The sequence below is a fragment of the Protopterus annectens genome, chromosome 7.part0, assembly GCF_019279795.1.
Source record: "Protopterus annectens isolate FY-2018-M chromosome 7.part0, PAN1.0, whole genome shotgun sequence".
NCBI lineage: Eukaryota > Metazoa > Chordata > Ceratodontiformes > Protopteridae > Protopterus > Protopterus annectens.
Window position 1 is genome coordinate 622540499 of NC_056739.1, and position 22200 is coordinate 622562698.

A 22200-nucleotide genomic window follows, 5' to 3' on the forward strand; every position below is an offset into this window, starting at 1 on the left:
TTTCTTGGATTCTGAGTAATCTTGGCTTTCCCAATGGAAATGCTCCCTCATGGTATGTAAAGTTTCCCCAAAAGAATAATCCTCAGGAGGAGAGGCTGAAGGATAGATTCTTCAGCATCAGAGTCCTCCATAAGGGGGTAGAGAGTATCCCTGGTCTGAAGAGGAATCAGAGGAAATGGAAACCTGATCAGAGGAGTCACAGTCTGTATCCTGCCTAGGCCTTTTCTCAGGAGGGGGATGGGAACCCCTGATTAGAGTAATGAGGTCTTCAGCCATTTTAAGCATTTGTTTCTTAGGCATGGAGGACTGTCCAGGAGAATGCTGTACTTGTTTCTTTGTCTTTAATGGTACCTTTGTCTTGGCTGTTGTTTTAATGGTAAGTTGTGAAGATCTGAAAACACCCTCAGAAGATGATGCCTGCTCAGCAGCTCCGGACCCATCTGAGGGATTAGTTTCCATAGGCCCAATAACTTGAGTTTCCAGAGGCCTAGATGTCTCCACGTAGGAGTCTGAAGTGGCCTGTAGCTCTGAAGTAGCGGGTGTCAGGGGCTGCGAAACGTCTCACTGAAAACCGGCGAACAGCCTGGAAGAGGTTTTGTCGTTGGTTTTGGACCTCGGATGCCTGTCTTTATCCTTGTCTTGGCGTTTTTTTGGTATTGAGGTTGTCGGCTGATCCGACGGCATCGTATAATTGAACCTTCAGCCGAAGTAGTGCAAAGCAAAATCAAAACGTCTTTTTATAGTGCGTTTGTTAAATCTAGCACAAAACTGACAACTAGTGACATCATGATCAGGGCCTAGGCATGGAATACAGTAAGAGTGGAAGTCCTTATAAGATATTTGCTTCCCACAAGAAATACAATTATTAACTTTTTCTGACATCGGTCTAAGGCAAGAAAAAAGTTTACCCAATGGGGTACTTATCTTTATTGAAGACTTCAGATCTGAAATTCGACTTCGAAAATCTCAGGAGTCGGCCAACCGGCACTTGCGAACTGCTTCTGCTTCGGGCGCCGCGCGGCAAGAAAGACTTAAGAAAATGGCGTCAGATGCATCTTATATACCCCTGGTGCACTGACGTCAGGGAAGAAGCGACAGCAACAGACGCCGGACCAACACTTTGGAACTCAGGCCGATTGCGGGACTGCCTGACGGCAGGATAATCCAAGTGTAATGACTGCAGCAGTGTAACACTATGAACATCCAGGACTGCAACAGTGAATACACTCGAACATCTACCTTTATGTTAAGTGTACACAACTGTACTATGTTCTTCGTGTTTCACTGTTGCAGTCATCACATTTGGGTAGATTCCCATAAGATTTCCTAGTACTAGGCCTCCTTGCCTCTAAGATGATATGCATCACTGGTTTACTGAGGGATGGTAAAGGAGAGATTAGGTAATAAGCCAGGCTGCTAGGTTCAGTGTTTGAAGCTGAGGGTGCAGAATCTGGTTCTCCTGCTGAGACAACAGGGTAGGAATCTGAGACAGGTGCCATGGGGCCAACAGTGAGACAATGCACAAGATGGGGTACCAGTGTTGGCGTGGTCAGTCTGGTACAATCAAAATTGTCCTTGGTTTGTCTTGTTTGATCTTTAGTAGTACGTTGGAGAGCAGAGGCAGAGGAGGAAAGGTATAAACTGATAGGTTTTTCCAGCCGAAGGACAGAGCATCCACTTTCCAGGCTTGTTTGTGGGGAGTCCTTGTGAAACATTTGTCCAATTGATAGTTCTGGGGGAGGCAAACAGGTCTATATCTGGGCTCCCCAATTTGCTTGCCAACATGTTGAAAATCCTTGGTTCCAGTTTCCACTCGTGTGGGTCCATGAGGTTTCTGATTAGTCCGTCTGCCAGTGTATTTCGTTTTCCTGGCACGAATTGATCTTGTAGACGCACTTGGTAGCTCAAGACTGTGTTCCACAATGCCATGGCTAGTCTGCAGAGGGGGTAAGAATGTGTACCACCCTGCTTGTTTATGTACCACATAACAGTGGTGTTGTCCGTCTTTACCATTAATTGTCCTGGAAGGATGTGGTCTTCGAAGGCTGTCAGAGCATTTTGTACAGCTAACATTTCTTTATGAATGATATGCAGGTGCATTTGACTTTGGTTCCATTTGCCCTGAATGCACTTCCCTGCCAGGTGAGCCCCCCATGCATAGTCTGATGCGTCTGTTGTTAGGGTTTGGGCAGCAGGGGGTAGTGTGAATGGTAGTCCCTTGTTTTGGTGGCAAGCCTCTGCTCACCAAAGGAACTCTAGACGTAGGCAAGGTATAAAAGCATTGCTTCTAGATCCTGAGAATGTTGACAACATAGGCTTTTTAGATACCATTGTAGCTTCCTCATATGCAGTCTTGCATACGGAATTAGAAGAGTTCAGGAGGACATGAACCCCAAGGTTGCAGTATTTGCCTTGCAGATAGCAGGGTTTTTGTGGCCACTTGTTTGAAGTAGGTAGTCAAATGAATTTGTTTCTCTGGTGTGAAGAAAGCCATCTGGGAAGTTGTATTCAAGCTTGCTCCCAGGAATATAATTTGTTGGCAGGGTACCAGGTGTGATTTCTTTTCGTTTATGTATACCCCAGACAAGTTAGCACCCTTTGTACAAAGGCCAGATGATTCAAAAGTATGTCCTGGCTTTCTGCTTGAATTAGACAATCATCCAGGTATGGGTATATTTGAATATTTCTTTGCCTGCAAAATGCAATGACTGGACCTAGGCACTTTGTGAATACCCTGGGTGCAGTAGACAAGCCAAAGGGCAGTGCAGAGAACTAATAGTGCTTGTAGCCTGCTTTGAAGCGTAGGTATCTTCTGCAAGATTCCCTAATTGGGATGTGCAGGTATGCTTCCTTAAAATCTAGTGTTGCCAACCAGGCATCTTTGCCTAGCATAGGAAGCAACTGGTGAAGAGTCAGTATCTTGAAGTTTGGAATCACCAAAAAGGTGTTTAGAGTAGAAAGGTCCAGGATAGGACGCAATGTATTGCCTTTTCTAGGTACCAGGAAAAGTCAGGAGTAGAAACCTTGTCGCTTTTCCACTTCTGGTACCAGTTGAATACCCCTATACTTAGGAGAGAAAGTACTTGCTTTTGGGCCTCTCCCCATTGATTTGGGGATAGATCTGGCTACCCGCTTGGGGTTGGTAACATGTGGAATTGAAATTTGTATCCCTGGGACACTATATTTGAAACCCATTTGTCCTGGGAAATGAGTTCGCAGTTCTTTGCGTGAAGAGCAATCTTTCCCCCCAAAGGGGCGGTCAGTTGAGAAGTGCTTGGAAATTTTGAAAAGAAGTCATTGAGACAGTTTACCATAGGAGGGAGCTTTATTACTCCCAGATTTGGAAGTGGAAGTCCCCCACTGCTTAGTCCTGTGCATACCCTGGAACAGAAGCCTGGGTGCTCTCCTGGATCTTGGTTCGGACTGAGAAGGTCTGGAAGAGGCAGGAAAGGACCAGTTCTTGGAAGGCCAATGCCTACTAAACCTTGGTGGCTGTACTTGTAAGAAATCTTTAACAGTTTGCATAGATTTAGCTTTTTCCTCCATCTTTTTAAGAACTACTTCTGCCTTGTTGCCAAACAGGCAGTCCTGATTTAAGGCAGCATCCAGTAATTTTGCTTTAACATGATCTGGCAAGGATTGCTCCTTAAGCCAAGCATGCCTTCTAAGTACAGACCCAGTAACAGCAGCCCTGCAAGATGCCTCTAGTGAATCAAAACCACAATGCAAAGTATGTTTTCCAACTTGTTCGGCTGAATGCAGTAAATCCTGTAAATCTTTATTTTCAGCACAATCAAAAATTAAAATCATTTTCAGCTTAAGCAATCCAATAATATGCTGCTGGTAATTTAACATATGAAACTGGCAGTTTAAGGCCCTAATGGCCAAAGTTGCAAAAGTGTATACCTTCTTACCCCATCTATCCAGTGCCCTGGAGTCTCTTTCAAAGGGGTTAGGATTTTTGGCAGTAGTAGCTTTAATGCCCTTGGGTCCCTGTGAAATGGTCTCAGGATCCGCAGTAGGATTTTTGAAAAGGAACTTGTGAGAATCAGGGACCCTGTAATATCTATCAGGTTTTCTGGGAGCAGGGGGCAAAGAGTCAGGGACCAAGCTAGATTCCGAAAAGGCATCATCAACAATGTCTAGTACAGGAGGTATGGCTAAAGGCCTGTGCTGGGACAGGAGTAAGAAATCCCTAAGCCTTTTTTTAGAATCAGAGAATTCCTGACTTTCCCAACGAAAATGCTCCCTGAGGGTATGCAAGGTTTCACAAAACAGAAATCCGCTGGGGGGGGGGGGGGGGTGCAGAAAGAATAGAGTCCTCTGCATCAGAATCCTGATATGTAGATAAGGTTAAATCCTGATCAGAGGAAACAGAAAATTCAGAATCCTGGTCAGAAGTTCATAAGCAAACTCAGTCCTAGGTCTCTTAGAGGGGGAAGGTTGGCGTCCCCTGATTGAAGTAATAAGGTCTTCAGTCATTCTTATTTGTTTTTTAGGCATAGAGGCCTGGCCATGCAGTCTGGGCATCAGTTTTCTAGTCATGGTTCAAGTTTTAGGCCTTGAAGAAGAAGATGGTATTGGTTTAATATGCAAATCAGTAGCCCTGAATACACCCTCAGAAGCCAGTGCCTGCACAGCGGCTCCGGACCCATCCAAGGTAGAGACATCCGCAGGTTCCACAGTTGAAGCATCTCGTGGCATACCAGACTCTGAATGGGTCTCAGTAGAGGCCTGCAAATTTGAAGTAGCGGGTATCAGGGGCTGCAAAAGCACCTCACTGAGTACCAGCAAACTGGCGACTGACTTAGGAGAAGCACCATCTGCAGTTTTGTACCTCGGCAGCCTGTCTCTGTCTTTATCTTTGCGTTTTTTCGGAATGTTGGTAGTCAAATGCCTTACAGAAGACATATCGGGATAACTGAACCGAGCACCAAAATATTTAGAAGTGAAAATATACCGTCTACGGACAGTTCGTAGTTTAAATAAGGCACAAAACTGACAGCAAGGTACGTCGTGGTCAGGGCCTAGGCAAGGAATACAGTACAAATGAAAATCTTTGAGGTACTTGCTTTCTACAAGAATTGCAATTATTTACTTTTACTGACATTGGTTTAGAGCAAGAAAAACTTTCCACAACGGGGTACTTAGCTTTTAGTTCAAGACTTCGGTTCTGAAACTCGAAAACGGAAAATTCAGGAGTCGGCCGATCGGCACTTGCAAACTGCTTCTGCTTCGGGCATCGCATAGCAAGAAACACTGATGTAACGGCGTCGGCTGCATGTTTATACCCCTGAAGACCTGACAGACGAGACCTGGAAGACTAGACAGCAACCGACGCAGGACCCAAGACTTTGTTAATCAGGCTGACTGAGGGCTACTGCAAGCAGATAACCCAAAAGCGATGACTGCAACAGTGAAACACGAAGAACATCAAGTCTTATGCGGAGAGGCTGAAATCCTGTCACTATATTCTGTCTCCAACAGGTTACTAAGGTGTGACCTGTACCTGGCTTACAGGGCAGTATCTGACCTGGCCCTGATGGAAATGCTACACACTCAAATCAAACTGCTGGAGGGTCAGTCTCTCCAGGGACCTTAACCTAGCCTCTGACATGTTTGAGAGATAGATACATCTCCCAGAGACTTCCACGTCTCTAGAACAAGTTTCCAATTGACGTGAAATAGAGCCCCTCTCTGACCTTCTTCAAATGCAACCTAGATCAACGGATGGGTGAACGCAAATTCACTCTTGGGTTGGTGCCCATGCCCCTCCTGGATGAAGGAAGTCAGTATTAACTACCACAGACCATTATCTCTGCAAACATCACTCATCTAACAACCACTGATAATTGGGGCAACTTAGGATAAGTGCGGCTAGGCTTGTAATTGCTCTATGGCCATAGCTTAGTAACCCTCCTATGAACCTTTTGTTACCAATATTAACATTTTTTTTCTTTTCATACTCAATTTGCATTTATCTTGTATGTTTTCTTTCAAACTTATCTTGTATATTTTCTACAGATTTGTTTGATATTGATATTCTTCTCTTACTGTTATGTATTTCACCGTGACTGATATTGATGGATTGTTGCAATTTATATTCTGTGAAGCTTTTCTCCCTGGACCTCTGCTGAAAAAGGGTTCTTGCCCAACTGGACTTTCCCAGTAAACAAATGCCAGTAAATAAAGCACATTTTCCTACTTTTCTTTATAAACTTTCATGTACTTGATGACTCAGATGTGTTTCTTGTACTATTATCCATAAATTATGATTGTAACTATAGGTCAGTACCTTGTACGATTATTATTTTCTCTACCAACACGTTAACATACCAGACTAGCAACTTAAACTGTATCTTAATAAAACTCATCTATTACTCCACTTACATATGTTCTTTGCCTTTCTGTTGCAAGCTGGTCCTTCTTAGTCTTTCAGTCTTTTGTGTGTCACTTTATAGGCTTTTGTATAATACTCTCCTGAATGAACCTGCTCTCTTATAGATTCATACATTCATTGGTAAGCACTAGGCTAGCTTCCCTTGCAGGCCATTTCATGCTTAAACAATTTCCCTTTTTGTGCTTGAATTAACCTCTCCCGTTTGGTGAGAGAATGGCCTAACCATTCCCATATTTGCTAAACATATATTACCTCTAATGGGAATAACTCCAATCACATCATTGACAATTTAAAGGGACACATGTATGGGATAAAGCATTTAGGAGCAGTCTCTGTCCAATAGTCATACCGGGAGCAGTCTTGGGGTAAATTTTCTATACGCTTTACTATGGATAACCTTTTTTTTTGTGGCTAGGGAGTCTGTTCGAGATCAGAGGTACCCTTTTCTCTGCAAGATATACCTGTCCCTCCAAAATATTGTGTTGATATTGCAGAAAATGTTTAGAGTTTTACTGATGCGATTTAATGTGCTGATGTGCAGTAAATCCATCAGTATTAGGTCGGAGAACGTTTAATTTCATGGAGTGCTGGAGCAGATGATTACTAGCCATTTCTTTTAAAGCATTCACAAATGGTTTCTTTAAATAAGGTGTTTTCTCATAGCTTCCTTAAGGTCTGTTAATTATGAGGATCTAATTTCAGCAAAAAGGTGATTACAGGTGGAGACCTACAGTTTTAAAGTCTGTGAGAGAGAGGTTGGGAATGTTCTCTTGGAAATTCCTCAGGGGAGTAAACTTGCTTATTTAGTGGTAGTTTTCTCTTAAAGGGAGATGGTAAGCATTTTTCTTGATTTAAACACAAATGTATTTAAAAAGAAAAGTGGCCCTTTTTGTTACACAGAACCATTTTAGTTCTTTAATAAGGTTACTATGATGAGTATTGCAAGTCAGCCAGTAGTGCAAATCTGAAAATACCTTTTTTTCAGTTATTTGGATTTTGTGTTTATTGAAAGAAAACATGAAATTAAGTAATGGCAGCCCATACATAAGCTTAGTAAGCATTATGTTTTTAGCTATGTCTGATTTAGCTTCTTGAGACTTTTGATGTAAAATTGTTCTTCCACCTATTGTTTCAAACTTGCTGTTAGTATATGCTGGCAAATCATTGGGGGGAAGGGTTGAAGTCACTGAATAAATAAGTTACATCTGAGTTTCAGACTACCATAACTCTCAGCTAATCAGGAACAAATTTCAACAGAATCAAGGACAAATCTATAAGTAATCAGAGACTCTCTTAAAATTAGTATTACTAACTTGAGACATTGACAGAATATTAATTAATATACATTTTCTGAAGAAAAAAGTCTATAACTCTGTTTATTGTCATTGTTTATTGTGTAACCCTCACCCTTCTCTCCGAAAGTCATTGCTTTTAGGGTGGATTAAGGGAGGCAGAGCTAAAATCAGAGTTAAAATCAGGGTATCCCTGAGGTAGGGTTACCATATTTGTTTGTATACAAATGTGGATGAAAAAATATGTGCTGCCACCAGCACATATTATTTCGTCCTGTCACCAGCAGATATTATTTCGTCCTGTTAGGGCTGAAAAGCAAAAAAAAAAAAAAAAAAGGTCCTTGTTTGGGGATTCTTGATTGGCCTGTATGCCGGTATACGAGCCAATCAAAACCTCTTCTGTTCAATGCAGAACATCAAGCAGTTCTGCATTGAACAGAGCTCCGTTTTTTGATTGGCTCGTATATGAGCCAATCAAAAAAAAAAAAAACAACACAAAGTGGAGGAAACACTCCGAAATAGGGATGTCTGTTTTTTGAAAATTCTGCTATTTGTCTGGGTTTTAAAACCCGGATAAATCGCAGAATTTTCAAAAACCACCCGGACAGAAGCCCAAAAAAGAGGACATGACCGGGGAAACCCAGACGTATAGTAACCTTACCCTGAAATGACAGGTATAGACTTCATATTTTGCAGAAAATGCATGTTACCAAATGTCATTATAGCAACTTTCTAATTTTATAAGAGCAATACTTAAAATTTATATTTTTGAGCCTTTGTCCCCCCCATTATTTTAGGCATTATCTGGATTTATTGAGCTACACACACACACACACACACACACACACACACACACACACACACACACACACACACACACACTTCCATGCACACAAGCACCCATACACTCACAGACTCAAACACGTACACACACTTCTCTTTTTTTTTAATTATCCATTTTGTTTTAAATTTACAATTGCTTAAGAGCAAAAGCGCTACTTAGTGAGTGAAAAATAATGGCTCACTTGATCTGACTTTCATGCTAGCATACACACACAAACACACACTTTTCTTTCTTTCAATTTTACACTCATGGCCATTATCTCTATTACAGTCAGAGCTCCATGGTAGTTTAATATGTGCTGTGTAGCAGGGGACTCATTTTTCAGCGGGCTTTACCTGTACATTAAAACCCCGTTTTAGAATGTTCATTCTCCAACCAGAGTGGTGATGTATAGGCTGCCCATTCTCTAAAGCATATCAGTGTAGAACAGGAAAGGAACTGTCAATGTGTAGCTACAGAAAGTGAGAAAGGCAGACAGAGAGAGAGAGAAAGGAAAAGCAAGAGATGAGAAGAAGGGCATGGATGACCATTTTATTTATTAATGTTCTACCCTGGTAACTAAACTGTAAACAGACTTAAGTAAAATTTGGGCATTGGAACATGTGAGCAGCCAACACTAAATTGCCTAGGGGGCAACATAAGCAGTGATTAAGTTGCCTGACTCATTTGTCAAAAACATAGCAAAGTGAAAAGTGTTCTTTTTTTATGTTTTATGAACATGCCTGAAGATGGTAAAATAAAGTAGGAGTGAAGCATAAGATAGTGTCAATGATTTTACTGCAGAGAATTTATTAAGGGAGGCAAGCACTCAAGACATTTGTTAATGATATGAGAATGTGACAGATTTCAATCTATCTTAGCAAAAGAGAGGAAGATGAAATAATTAATCAGATCAGGTTGTTTCACCTGACGAACCCTGTTTCAGTAAAAAGCAGTTAAGCTTGTACAATATTATCTTTCATAGTAAGGGAATTTCTAAGCCTGTTTTTTCTTCTTTTAAGGAGCTCCTCTAGATACATGATCTTATTTTCATATCGTCTGGGCAGGATCTTGCAGCTGTTTCAATCCATATTCGTTTGCCAAAACAGATGGGTAGAAGGGTACAACTACATTGGAGGAATTTACTTGGCACTATACAAGGGTATAATGGAACCCATGGTGGGAGAGTCTAAACCATTACAGCAGATTTCACACTTAATGGGAAAGCCACTTGTTCAAGTAAATGAAAAGGTATAATTTCAGGGGGTTGGAGGTTGGCATACTGGTTAATGTGTTTACCTTACAGACACAAGGTGCAGGGTTTGATTCTCATGTGGGGTAATTGGCTAGGCTTAAAATGGCCTGCAGGGGCAGTTAGCCTAGTACCAATCTATGAGCCTATGAGCCTAACTATGGCCCAGATTTCAATAAAATCAGAGTGGGGAAAAATCTGGAGAAGAAGCAAACAGACATGGCACTAATGTGTCTATATCAGATCACTGAATCACAGTTTTAGAACTTGTGAGGGAAAAAAAAATCAAGAACTCAAAGAACCTCTTAAATGTACAACTAGAAAACAAGCACCACCAGGGATCCTGCACAGGATCACTGGCAGTTTCAAGCAGACTTAGAAGTACAGGTCCATTAGTACTCCTCTTTCAGAGTACATGGGATGAGTTCAAGTGGTTTCAGTTCATCAAGATGCAGGTTCAATCCATCACCATTGTAGGGGTGGAGTGATTTACAACTACAGTTGCTCCAAATTACCACAAGAACCTGTACCTATTTTGGTGGATGGAAAAGAAACAGCTTCTTCTAACAGGGACACTACATCACCTAAATCTTGTTAATCCTGAGGTTGTATGAGAGAAACATTAAGTGCCAGGGCAGTCAACTCCAGTTATAACCATGACAGGCTCACTTTTTCAGGGTCCACTGTCCAGAATTTACATGGACTGGAAACGGGGTTTACAGAAACAAAGAGGTGGTAGTATTACATGACATTCCAGTAAATGTATTAACAGCAACACAGTTTGATAATGCAATACCTTGCATAAATGCAATTACATAAAGCCTGGCAATAAAACAACCAAATGAGGAAGGTAGCAGGGAAGCGACAACAAATGCCCCCATTTCCAACACATATTCACTACTTTCAGTGGAAGAACTAAGTAGTAGCAGCAAGCCTAAATCTGAGTTTACAGCTGCCACAAGATACCAAACATTCTTTGCAAAGGCAGCTGAATAGAATCACAAACTAACATCAGACAGGCAGAACTCTAAGATCTCACCTTGCAAGACGTGAGAAAAGTAGCCAAGGAAGTTAATGACTCTCAAGAATACAGAGAAGTCTACGTACTGGGACAAGCTGTTTTTACACAGAAAGTGAATTTCTAAAGGCATCTGGGAGAACTGATGCAATTGATACATGCAATAACTGTCAGATATTCCTGTCCCTAGTTCACAACATTCCTTTTTTCAGACTACATGGGTAAAAACAGCACAAAGGATGGCTTACTGACCAAATACTAATGAGAATACTGCAGTGTGTGAGCAGTGCCAAAAGCTTGAACTAGGCATGGGGTAAAACTAATACTGCTTTTGATATATCACAGCTTGATACTGAGGAAAATGTAATCAGGCATGCCATGGAGCCTGTTAGTACCCCTACCACCAGAAGTACGTAGCAGAGGTATATCCACGTAGCAGGAGAACAGGCCACCAGGTACCTTGAAAGAGGGCAAATGCCCTGTTAATATTTATCAAAAGGGTGGATTTTCTCTAGGAAATACTTGACAGATAAAAATGCTAATTTCATGTCGGTCCTGTTGACTACTTTAATGAAGCACTATAGGTCATGGCAGATAAAATCATGCACAAACAGTGAAGAAGTTTAACTCTTAGGATCATGTTTAAACATATTTGAAGGCTAGTTTCCCATTCCCATAACTGTGTGCTCCACTGAAGACCTGATCATAGCTGCAAGGGTCAGTGCTTAGACTACTTACCCAGTTAATAAGTTGTCAAATAAATGCAAACCACTCATATTAACACATCTTTAAAGCTATAGAACCACACTGTATATGCTCCAATAACTGTGGAGCAATGTCAGAGAAGATAATTTTGTATGGCCCCTAATTTGGGGATGATAGTTCCAGAAAGACAGATCCAGTTCCAGAGTTCATGCTCAAGATAAGGCATTACTACAGCTACAACGAATAAATGAAAGAAGACAGGGAAGAACACCTAGAACACTCAGCCACAGGAAGTCAGAAAGAATAAGAAAGACTGGCATCCTTACCGATGTAGACCTATAGCAGCCATCCTGGGTGCCTACAATTCTGGACAGATCAGTTTGATCTGGGTGTGAAATTATAAGTGATAGCTAGCAAGAAAGTGAATGGAAGGAAGCTCACAAATGTATCAATGGGAAACTGGTACCAGTAAGCTGCAAATCCTGATGCAATCTACATTAAAATATATACATATGGGACAGGACCCACAAACGTACTTCCAAACTGATATTATCCTGATGCAATCTACCTTACAATGTATGTATTTGGGACAGGACCTACTTCCAGTCTAATGCTATCCTGATACAATCTACTTTACGAGGTATGAATATGGGACAGAACCAACATAGGCACTTCCAATCTGATGTTATCTATACATTAAAAATACCTGTAGAAAATCACTATATAACTCTAAAGCAGATGAGAAAACAGCCTCATGGTGGTTTGATGCTTCCACTGGCCCAATGACCAGCTCTGTATACTGCGAGGGCTAATGATGTCCCTGTTTCACCTCATCCATCTTTGCAATGCATCAGAAGAATAAGTGCTTTTGATACAGTTTAATAAACTTAAGTATTAACAGCCGGGCTGTCACCCATCCCGTTGTCAGCGGGACACACACGGGTTAAGCCACCTTATCCCGTTGCCAGCTGTATCAAGTAGTGGGACCTGAAAAGTCCCGCTTTTGTGATCGCAATGAATTGCCGTGGAAAAGTCGCAATTACTTCCGGCTTTTTCAAGGCAATTCAGTTACGTCACCAACATGGACCTGCAGGCAAAGCTGCTGCCTGTTAGGTCCGGGTGCTTTACTTTATTTCGTGCAGCAATTGGCTGCAATTCATGAAAGGGGTAGGGACTGGGGCAGGAAGAGCCCCGCAAAGATTGGGGCTGTAGGAGCACTTTGTTTTAAGCACTTCTACAGCCGCTAAAAAAAAATTACCGAGATTTATTTATTTATTTATTTATTTATTTATTTTATAACAAACTATCCGGCAGGCCAGCCAGCCATACTCCTCCATCTAGCCAGCCATCCTCCTCCTCCAGCCAGCCATCCTCCTCCTCCTCCATCCATCCAGCCAGTCATCCTCGTCCATCCAGCCAGCCAGCCAGCCATCCTCCTCCTCCTCCATCCAGCCAGCCACCATCCTCCTCCTCCTCCATCCAGCCAGCCACCATCCTCCTCCTCCAGCCAGCCAGCCAGCCATCTTCCATCCAGCCAGCCAGCCATCCTCCATCCAGCCAGCCATCCATTCATGCAGCCAGTCATCAATCCAGCCAGGCATCCATCCATCAAGCCATCCATCCAGCAGCTACTCACCAACCAGCTAGCCACTCCAGCCAGCCATCCCATCCAGCTCCCAGCCATTCATGCAGCCAGCCATCCATCCATTCATGCAGCCAGCCAGCCATGCATCCATTCATTCAGCCAACAAGCCATCCATCCAGTCATTCATCCATTCAGCTGCTACTCCCACCAGCAGCCATCCATTGTACCCATAATAGCATCTCCTTCACCACTCTGGTGGGGACGTCACGGTAGAGGGTGTGGCCAGTGTCATACTGGCCACACCCCCATGTCCCACTTTGGCCTGCTTAAAAGGTGGCAACTCTAACTAACAGTATAAGAGTATGATCTAGGCTACAATGTAGTATCATCTGCCAGAGACTAAAAAAAAAATACAGTATGTCTCATGTCCCACAGATGTGGCGATGGAGCATCATATCTATTACTTGTGCAGATGTTTGCAGAAGGCCCACATTTTTATTCATATTTGATCTTCCTCATAAATTCGTAGGGCTTTTAGCAAATCAGTGAAGATTACAGTCACTGAATAATGGTCTCTGCCACCCCCCAACAATTATTTTTGGCTTTGTCCAGAATTCTTGTGCTAAGAGGCTAAGAAATATGTGGCATATTTAACAAACAGCTTACATCTTTTAACATTTTCTTTCATCACGACACAAAGTTGTCTACAAAATGCTGGCAATGGACAATGACAACAACCAACCAAGAAATATGTCACAAGAAAATCTCACCCAAGCACCATAAATAAGAAGTTATGTACCTACCATAACGTTCCATGTTAGTTGTCTTCTCTCGCCTTCTTTCTTGCTTGATGGGTTCGGAGCCGATCCTCGGCTCCACTGCACTTGCTTTAGCTCGAGAACTCCTTTTACCAGCTCGAGGCAGCCCCATATCCCATGATGCAAGGCAGTAAGTACCCAGATCTCGTTTGTTGACAAAGGGCAATAACACCAAGCAAAAAATACTTCCCAAAGGAAGAAGAAACTTACAGATGGAAAAAGGACCAGGTCTGAATGGTCTTTAGCATAATAGTTTCTTATACAAGGTCTGTCCAGGCCAGGGGAAGGAGGGAGGGTGCAAGAAAGAAGGCGAGAAGACAACTAACATGGAACGTTATGGTAGGTACATAACTCTTAATGTTAAGTTGTCAATCTCGCCTTCATTCTTGCTTGATGGGACCAAGCCCCTAGCACCTCTATCCTGGGTGGCTCAATGGAACAAACTCTTGAGGACTGTAGAGCCAAAACTGGCTCTGTCCCTGGAGGCCAAGTCCAATTTGTAATGGGAAACAAAAGTGTGAGGAGTGGCCCAAGTGGCCGCTGCACAAATAGTGTCCAAAGGAAGTCTAGCCTGAAAAGCTGTAGAAGTAGCTAAACTCCTGGTTGAATGTGCTTTAGGTTTTGAGCACAGCTGTTTTCCCCTGAGCGTATAGATTTCAGTGATGACCGAAGAAAGCCATCTGGACAAAGTCACTTTAGAAACAGGAAGGCCTTTTTTATTATCCACATAGGAAACAAAAAGTTGATCAGATTTTCTAAATTTTTTTGTTCTGTCCAAATAATATCTGAGTTGACGGTGGACGTCAAGATAATGTAGCCTTTGTTCAGCCCTATCTGAATAGTTAGGAAAAATACCGGAGATCAATGGATTGATTGAGATTGTTCTTGGAAGCAACCTTAGGTAAAAAGGATGGATTAGTTCTCAAAGATACTCTGTCTTTGTGAAAAATCAAATAGGGCGTCGAACCGAAAGAGCATGAAGTTCAGACACCCTCCTGGCAGATGTAATAGCCACTAGAAATAAAGTTTTCCAAGAAAGATATTTCAGGGAACAAGAAACAGCTGGCTCGAAGGGCGAAGAATCAAGGATGTCAGCACTAAATTTAGATCCCACTGAGGAGGAGGATTCCTGATTGGAGGCTTCAGTAGGAAAATTCCTTTCAAGAAGGCCCTGCAGAGCCTATGGGACATAATATTATGATCTGCTATCCCGACATGAAAATTAGAAATAGCAGCCAATTGAACTCTGACTGTGGAAGAAGAGGAGCCTGCATGAAAAATCTCTGCTAAGAAGTCCAGAACTGCCTGAACAGGGGCAGTAAAGGGATCAATATTTTGGGCCTTAGCCCAATAAGAGAAACGTTACCATTTGCTTGTGTAAATCCTCCTGGTAGAGGATTTTAGTGAAGCTACTATGATGTCTCTAACTGGGTTAGAGATCAAAGGAAGCCTGGCTAAGGAAGGAAGTGGAGCAACCAAGCTGTGAGGTTGAGAGAAGGGATTGACCGGTGCAGCTGACCGGATTGGTGAATCAGTAGATCTGGCACTGGGTCCAGATGCCACGGCTGCACCAAAAGGTGATGATGGAGGAACGGAAACCAAACTTGTCGAGGCCAGTAAGGGGCAATGAGACTCAATTTGGCTCTCAAAACGGTAGCTTTCTGGATCACCTGAGGGATCAGAGGAAATGGAGGGAAGGCATAAAGAAGTCCCTGGGGCCAATCCTGGGTCAGAGCGTCTCTGGGGGGATGGCCTGATAGAGGAAAGAGGCTGAAGAAGTCTGGACATTTGCTGTTTTGGGGAGTAGCAACAGATCGCAACATGGTCGACCCCATTCCAGAAAAATCTCTTCCGCTATAGATTGTTTGAGAGACCACTCGTGAGGCATGAGAATAGCTCTGCTCAATCTGTCCGCTATAATGTTGGTTTTCCCAGGGATATGCGTTGCTACCAGAAACAGATGAGAGGAGATCGCCCATTGCCAAAGTCTGAGCGCTTCTCGACACAAGGGGTAGGACTTGGTTCCGCCCTGTTTGTTGATATACCAAACTACAGACATGTTGTCTGTGTGGACTGCAATTGTCCCTACGGGAAGAAAGTCGTTGAGGGCTTGCAACGTTAAAAGCACTGCTCTCATCTCCAGGACATTTATGTGCAGATGGTACTCGAACGGTTGCCACGTCCCATGAACCATCCTGCCCTGAAAATGACCCCCCCACCCGATCAGGGAGGCATCCGTGGTGACAGTGGCTATCGGGGACGGAGGTACAAAGCACCTGCCTTGGTGAACCTGAGACGATGTGATCCACCAAGCAAGATGTTCTTTGCATGTTTGTGTCACCAGAATCTGGTGACGCATTGGGAGTTGCTGGTATGACCACTGTGTGAACAGCATCCACTGAAGGAGGCGCATGTAGAACCGAGCCAGGGGAAGAAGAGTAATGGCCGCAGCCATGAGACCTAATACCTTTAGAACCATTCTGGCCTGTACTTTCTTGCTGGCCAGAATGATCCTGACATGAGTTTGAATGTCTGAAACTCTTTGTTCTGTAAGGGTAGCTGACATCCGAACAGTATCTAAGTTTGCCTATGAAGGTAATAGACTGGCAGGGCGATAAGGATGACTTTTGAAGTTGATTGAGATGCCTAAATGAGAACACAGGTCTATTGTGTAATCCCTGGCTTGTATAAGCTGATGCCTGGTGGTGGCTGACAGGAGCCAGTCGTCGAGATACGGAAACACCTGGAATCCCTGACGTCTCAGGTGAGCCGTTACCACTGCCATACATTTGGTGAACACTCTGGGGGCCGTAGTGAGACCAAAGGGCAGGGCTCTGAACTGGAAGTGACTGGACCCCAGCCGAAAGCGGAGAAATCTCCTGGAGCGTCTGTGAATTTTGATGTGATAGTGCAGCGTCCTGAAGATCTATTGAGCACATCCAGTTGTCCTTCTGTAAGAAGGGCAGAATTGACTGAAGAGTGACCATTCGGAATCTTGTTTTCCTGACAGACTTGTTGAGTCTGCTGAGATCCAATATTGGTCTCCAGTCTCCGTCTTTTGGGGACCAAAAGAACCTTGAGTAGATTCCGGGCTCTGAATGGTCTACTGTAACTGGCTGAATGGCTCTTTTGCAGTAGTTTTGCGATTTCTAACTCTGCAATGTCCCTTAGACCGGGTGGTACATCTGGAAGGGAACTTGAGGGGAAGGGACTTTCCTCGAAAGGAATTATGTAACCCTTGGATATGATCGACTGTACCCATCTGTCTTGAGTGAGGGAATGCCAGGCTTCTGGGTACAGTGATAATCTTCCCCCGACTGCCTCCAAGGAGGGACAGCCGGGCAACACCTCAGGGATGTTGAAAGGGCTTATCAGAGAGAGGCTCCCTGTTTCCCTGGTTCTTTGGACCCCTCTGCCTCTAGAGCGTCTGTTGTTGTTACCCCCTCTGCCTCTAGGGGTAAACTGACCACGTGAATCCGGCGTGACTCCTTGGGATTTACGGAACCACATCTTCCCACCCTTCTGTCCTTTGGGATAAGGCCTAGAAGGGGTGGAAAAACGGACTCCAACAGCAGAAAGAGTCTTGCCGTCCTGCTCACACCTGGTCAAGGTTTCCTTCACCTGAGGGCCAAACAAAGCTGACCCATCAAAGGGAGAATTTGTGAAGGACGCCTTAAAGGGATCCGCAAAATCACATAGCCGCATCCAGGCTTGGCGTCTAAGAGCCACACCTGTGCCTGCGGCTCTACTCGCTCCATCCGCAGCATAAGATATTAGCCGCATGGAGGAGTTAGCAATGGAATTGAGGGTTCCTAGCTGTGAAGCAATCTTTTCTTGAGCCCCTGCAGCTGTAGGATCCTGAACTACTTCTCCCAGCTCCTTGATGATATCTCTTTGGAGTCTGGTGAAGTGACATAGGTAATTCAGCAAACGCATAGCAAAGGTCGCTGAGGAAAACATCCGCTTACCGTACCTATCCATGGTCCTAGAGTCCTTATTAGGAGGATGGACGGGCACGGAAGGATCTGCAAGTTCCTTTTTGGTGGCCGCAGCCACCACCATGGCATCAGCGGGGACACCCTTGGTAAGGAATTGTTTGTCACTAGGGGCAGTGATAAATTTAGAAGGCCTCCTAGGGACTGACTCTACAGATTCAGGAGCTGCCCACGCCTTTCGTGCAATAACCTGCATAAGGGGTCGAAGGCGGAGACACCCAGGAGGTGGAGGGCCGAGATCCAAACGCCTCTAGGTATACTGACTCATCCTCAGAGGGATTGTTGGTGGGCCAGTTTCCCCTCTGTTTCAGAAGTTCTAGGATGTCTGAGAAGGAGACATCCTCAGAGGGGGATCTAGGGGATCCCTCTGACTCATCAAAGTCAGTATCCGAGTGACAGACTCGGGAGTCTACATGCTTCCTCTTACAAGTCCTCTTCCTAGGAGGATCTCCCGAAACATCAGGAGAATCCTCGGAAGAGGGGAAATTCCCAATGGGGAAACCTGAGGCGGAGGATCTCTGGGTCCTGTAGCAAGAGAAGTGGCAGAGATGTCAACAGGTACTATAGAGGGAGGAGCTACGAGGAACAGACTGCTGACTGATACCAGTGGCCAGTACACTCTTCATCACCTCGAATGCTCCCCTCCCAGGCAGGTCCGAGAGAACCCGCTCCAAGAGCTAGGAACTCCAGGGGCCACCGAAGGGAAGTCTCCGAGGCAGATGTCGGAGCCGAGCTCACCAGGCCGAGGCTCCAAGGGGAAGAGCGGGCTCGGACAAGGGTCCGATGCCACTCACCCCTCGGAGGAGACCATGGAAGCCCGACCACGAATCCCTCTAAGGAAGAGGAGATAAGAGTAGAGGCTGAAGGAACAGAAGGGGTATCCGTCCTCCAGCCGTAGCAGTAACCATGCCCGAAGACTCCAACTCCAAGCTCTGGGGTAGAGTTGAAGGAGGAACTGTAACGGGTGTGGACCAACAGTCGTCTGCTGAGACGGGCTGTGTAACATTTGGGCCAGTACCTGTGACTTGAGTAATCTACTGACCACTCTCTCTAGGTCATGATCTGACAACCTGGATGACCTTGAAGATCGGCTCCGATGGCTCCGTTCCGCTAGAAGAGGGGAAAGCGCGGGCGAAAGTATCGGCTCCAAGGAAGGAGACCTCGACCTCTTCCTGGAATGAGCCATCGGAGCCGATACTACAGATCCTGTCGGAGCCGACTTCGAGCCGACAGAACGTCTCGATGTATCGGCTCCAGCCAGAGCCGATACAGCCACCAAAGTAACGGTGTCGGAGCCGATCGGAGCCGACACCGATGCCTGTGCCACATGGGTGTCGGAACCGATTGGAGCCGACATCGAAGTGGACAATACAGATTCGGCACCGATAGCCATCGGTGCCGAAAGCTTTGTCAAGCCAGAATCGGCTCCAGCCGGAGCCGATCTCGACTCAGAACGAGTCGGAGCCGAGGCCGCAGGCTTAGATACAGAAGCCTGGGCCTTGGCAGGTTTTGTTGATTTTGGTGGAGCCGACTTAGCCGGAGAGCCCTCCGGCTTAAGAAGGCCCCTAAGAATCAACTTGTTACGTCTCTCCTGCAGGACTCTCTGGCTGAAGGAGTGACAAATAGCACAGGAGTCCTGCAGGTGAAAAGGGCACAGACAATACAGGCAAGAAGTGTGACCGTCTGTCAGAGACATCTTCTGACAGCACGAGTCACACTTCTTAAAACCTGAAACCCTCTCCTTTGACATGGTGCCGAACACACAACACACACACACCAGTCAAATTAAATTAAACAAAATACCAAGAGGTATTCTATAAAACACCAACACACACACCCTAACAGGGGGGGGGATGGGATAGGGAATTGACTAACAAAAAATTAAAAGAGACAGGGAATTTCTGTCAGAAAGGGATAGAATTAAATTTAAACTATCAAAAAATTAGTTTTAGACTAAAAAGGGGCTTGAAAATCACAAAAGTGAACAACTTACCAGGAGCTGGTAAAAAGAAGACCTCCCAAGCGAAGCGGCAAACGAGATCTGGGTACTTACTGCCTTGCATCATGGGATATGGGGCTGCCTCGAGCTGGTAAAAGGAGTTCTCGAGCTAAAGCAAGTGCCGAGTCGGAGCCGAGGATCGGCTCCGAACCCATCAAGCAAGAATGAAGGCGAGATTGACAACTTAACATCAAGCTAATTTAATGATTACGTTATGTATATATGTGCATATCATAAAAAGTAAATACGTGAAACACATTTTACAAAAGGTAAATAAAAAGAAACTGCATTACTTACATTTAATGTTTGTTCTGTATTGCCGAAAGCAGTTTTAAAATCAGGTCCATTTCTATCCGCCTGTCAAAACAAAAAAGGAAAAAAGAAAAACAAAATTAAATTGTTGATTAGCAATTACACAAGACTTCTGAGTTAATGTTTACTGATAAAATGATGGCAGATAATGAAACTAGTGCTTTATGAGATGTAATGAAGCAAATGTTCTGATTGGCAGTCCAATGACAACAGTACATCACCTTACGGGGAATACCCATTATGTACAACTTATATCAGGACACCAAGTCAGGGATCTTAGCACTTTGGATGACAACTCCCTTACCTTTGACCACTATTGCTCAACAGTAGCTAGGAAATCCATCTGTCTAGCACAACTAATTTTCAAAGTTACCTTTCTCAGCTGAAAGGATGTTATTTTCCCTCTAACTCTACTGTAATTAGACTGTTTTGAATACAAAATCCCTATCATGATGAGTCCCCCAGGGCTCCAATAATTTTTAATATCTTCATTAATGACAAGTAATCAAAAGTCATTACTATAATATAATATGCTGATGACTCAACTTTTGCTTGTTCAGCCTCAAATCTTCCCTCCTTGGAAACCATCAGACAGGAACTTTTCACCTTTACAGAAAACTGGCTAAATAAATTTCAATTACTTTTAAACCACAACAAAACCAAATCAATCATAATCCTTCCTAAAAGCCAAATCAAAACAGCACTGACCTTAACAATATCACCTCAAACAGCACAAAAATTGAACATGTCACCAACACAAAATTACTAGGAGCTATCACAGATAACTAGTTAAAACTCTATCTGCATACTGACACTGTAGTTAGAGAGAGAGACTATAATAGGTTCCCCCTTTACAAAGCAAAGCACCTGTTGTGTAACCATCGTAACAAAACAGCTGCCACCATCCTTTTCCTTCCTACACTCCTATACACCAACAATGTTCACAAATCTCAACTCTTCCACCAAACACAGTCTAGAAAGCACCTACCACTAAATGAGCAAGTTTGCCTGCAGCCTCCCAAACACCTCCCATCATTGCAAGGTGCTCAGTACATTTAACTGACTTGAACTTCCTCAATGCATTACCCTCACCCAGCTACTTACAACACGTAAAATACTTCACCAGCCACTTAAAATACCCTCACTTTTAAATCTCATCCAATGGCATGTAACAAGCAGAATCTTGAGATCCTCACAACGATAAATCAAATAATTATTACTGTGACTCACTATTCTCTGTTGCCATCTCCAAGGCATAAAACAAACTTCCAAACCACATCAGGCTTTTAAATAACCTATAACAATTCAAATCCACCCTAAAATATCACCTGGCAACTAATAAATTATGCAACTATACCACACCTACAGTATGGAATATGCAATCCTAACACTATCTACTATGTATACTATTAACAAGTGCACTGATTAAGTATTTTTGACTTTGCTCACAATATCTTAAGAACATGTATTTCCTTAATCTGATATACTTTTTAAATACTGTTTGCTTTGAAATACTTTGTAAATAATTTCTAGTGACGGTTTTTCTTTTGAGTTGTCAAAAATGTATTTCTATCCTTGTTTTTGACCTTTTCTTCCCTGGCCTCTGCTGAAAATGGGCATTTCAGTTCACAGACTTTCCAGGTAAATAAATAAATAAATGTACCCAGACATATCGTGTGCAGCTAAAGGACCAAAAGGTTCATGCCAGAAAAAGATTGCTAACCTAGTGTGACTTGATGTCTCAAGGTTTCTACAAGTCTTATGCCCATACGCCATCTATTATAAAGACCTACATGGAGATCCACGCATTGCCATTCTGTGCTATCAAAGACACCCACATCCTAATGGATGTCTCATGCTGTCACAGAACTGACAGCTACACAAAAACATGAACCAAGGACATGAACATCCTGCAATACAAAACATGCTGGTGGCATACAGGGATAAAGCCTTGACTACAGCCCAGCTAACGCATGTTCAATTAGCAGCTCAGGTAACTAA

At 43.7% G+C, this 22200-nt stretch overlaps 1 protein-coding gene across 1 annotated transcript in view; it reads right to left on the reverse strand.

The window, feature by feature from the left end:
- Positions 1-22200, reverse strand: part of VPS13C (vacuolar protein sorting 13 homolog C) — a 6956796-nt gene that overhangs the window by 3266578 nt on the left and 3668018 nt on the right. The window contains exon 41 of the mRNA XM_044076309.1: positions 20185-20244. Within this exon, the coding sequence (XP_043932244.1) occupies positions 20185-20244 (60 nt within the window). The remainder of the gene's footprint in view (positions 1-20184; positions 20245-22200) is intronic.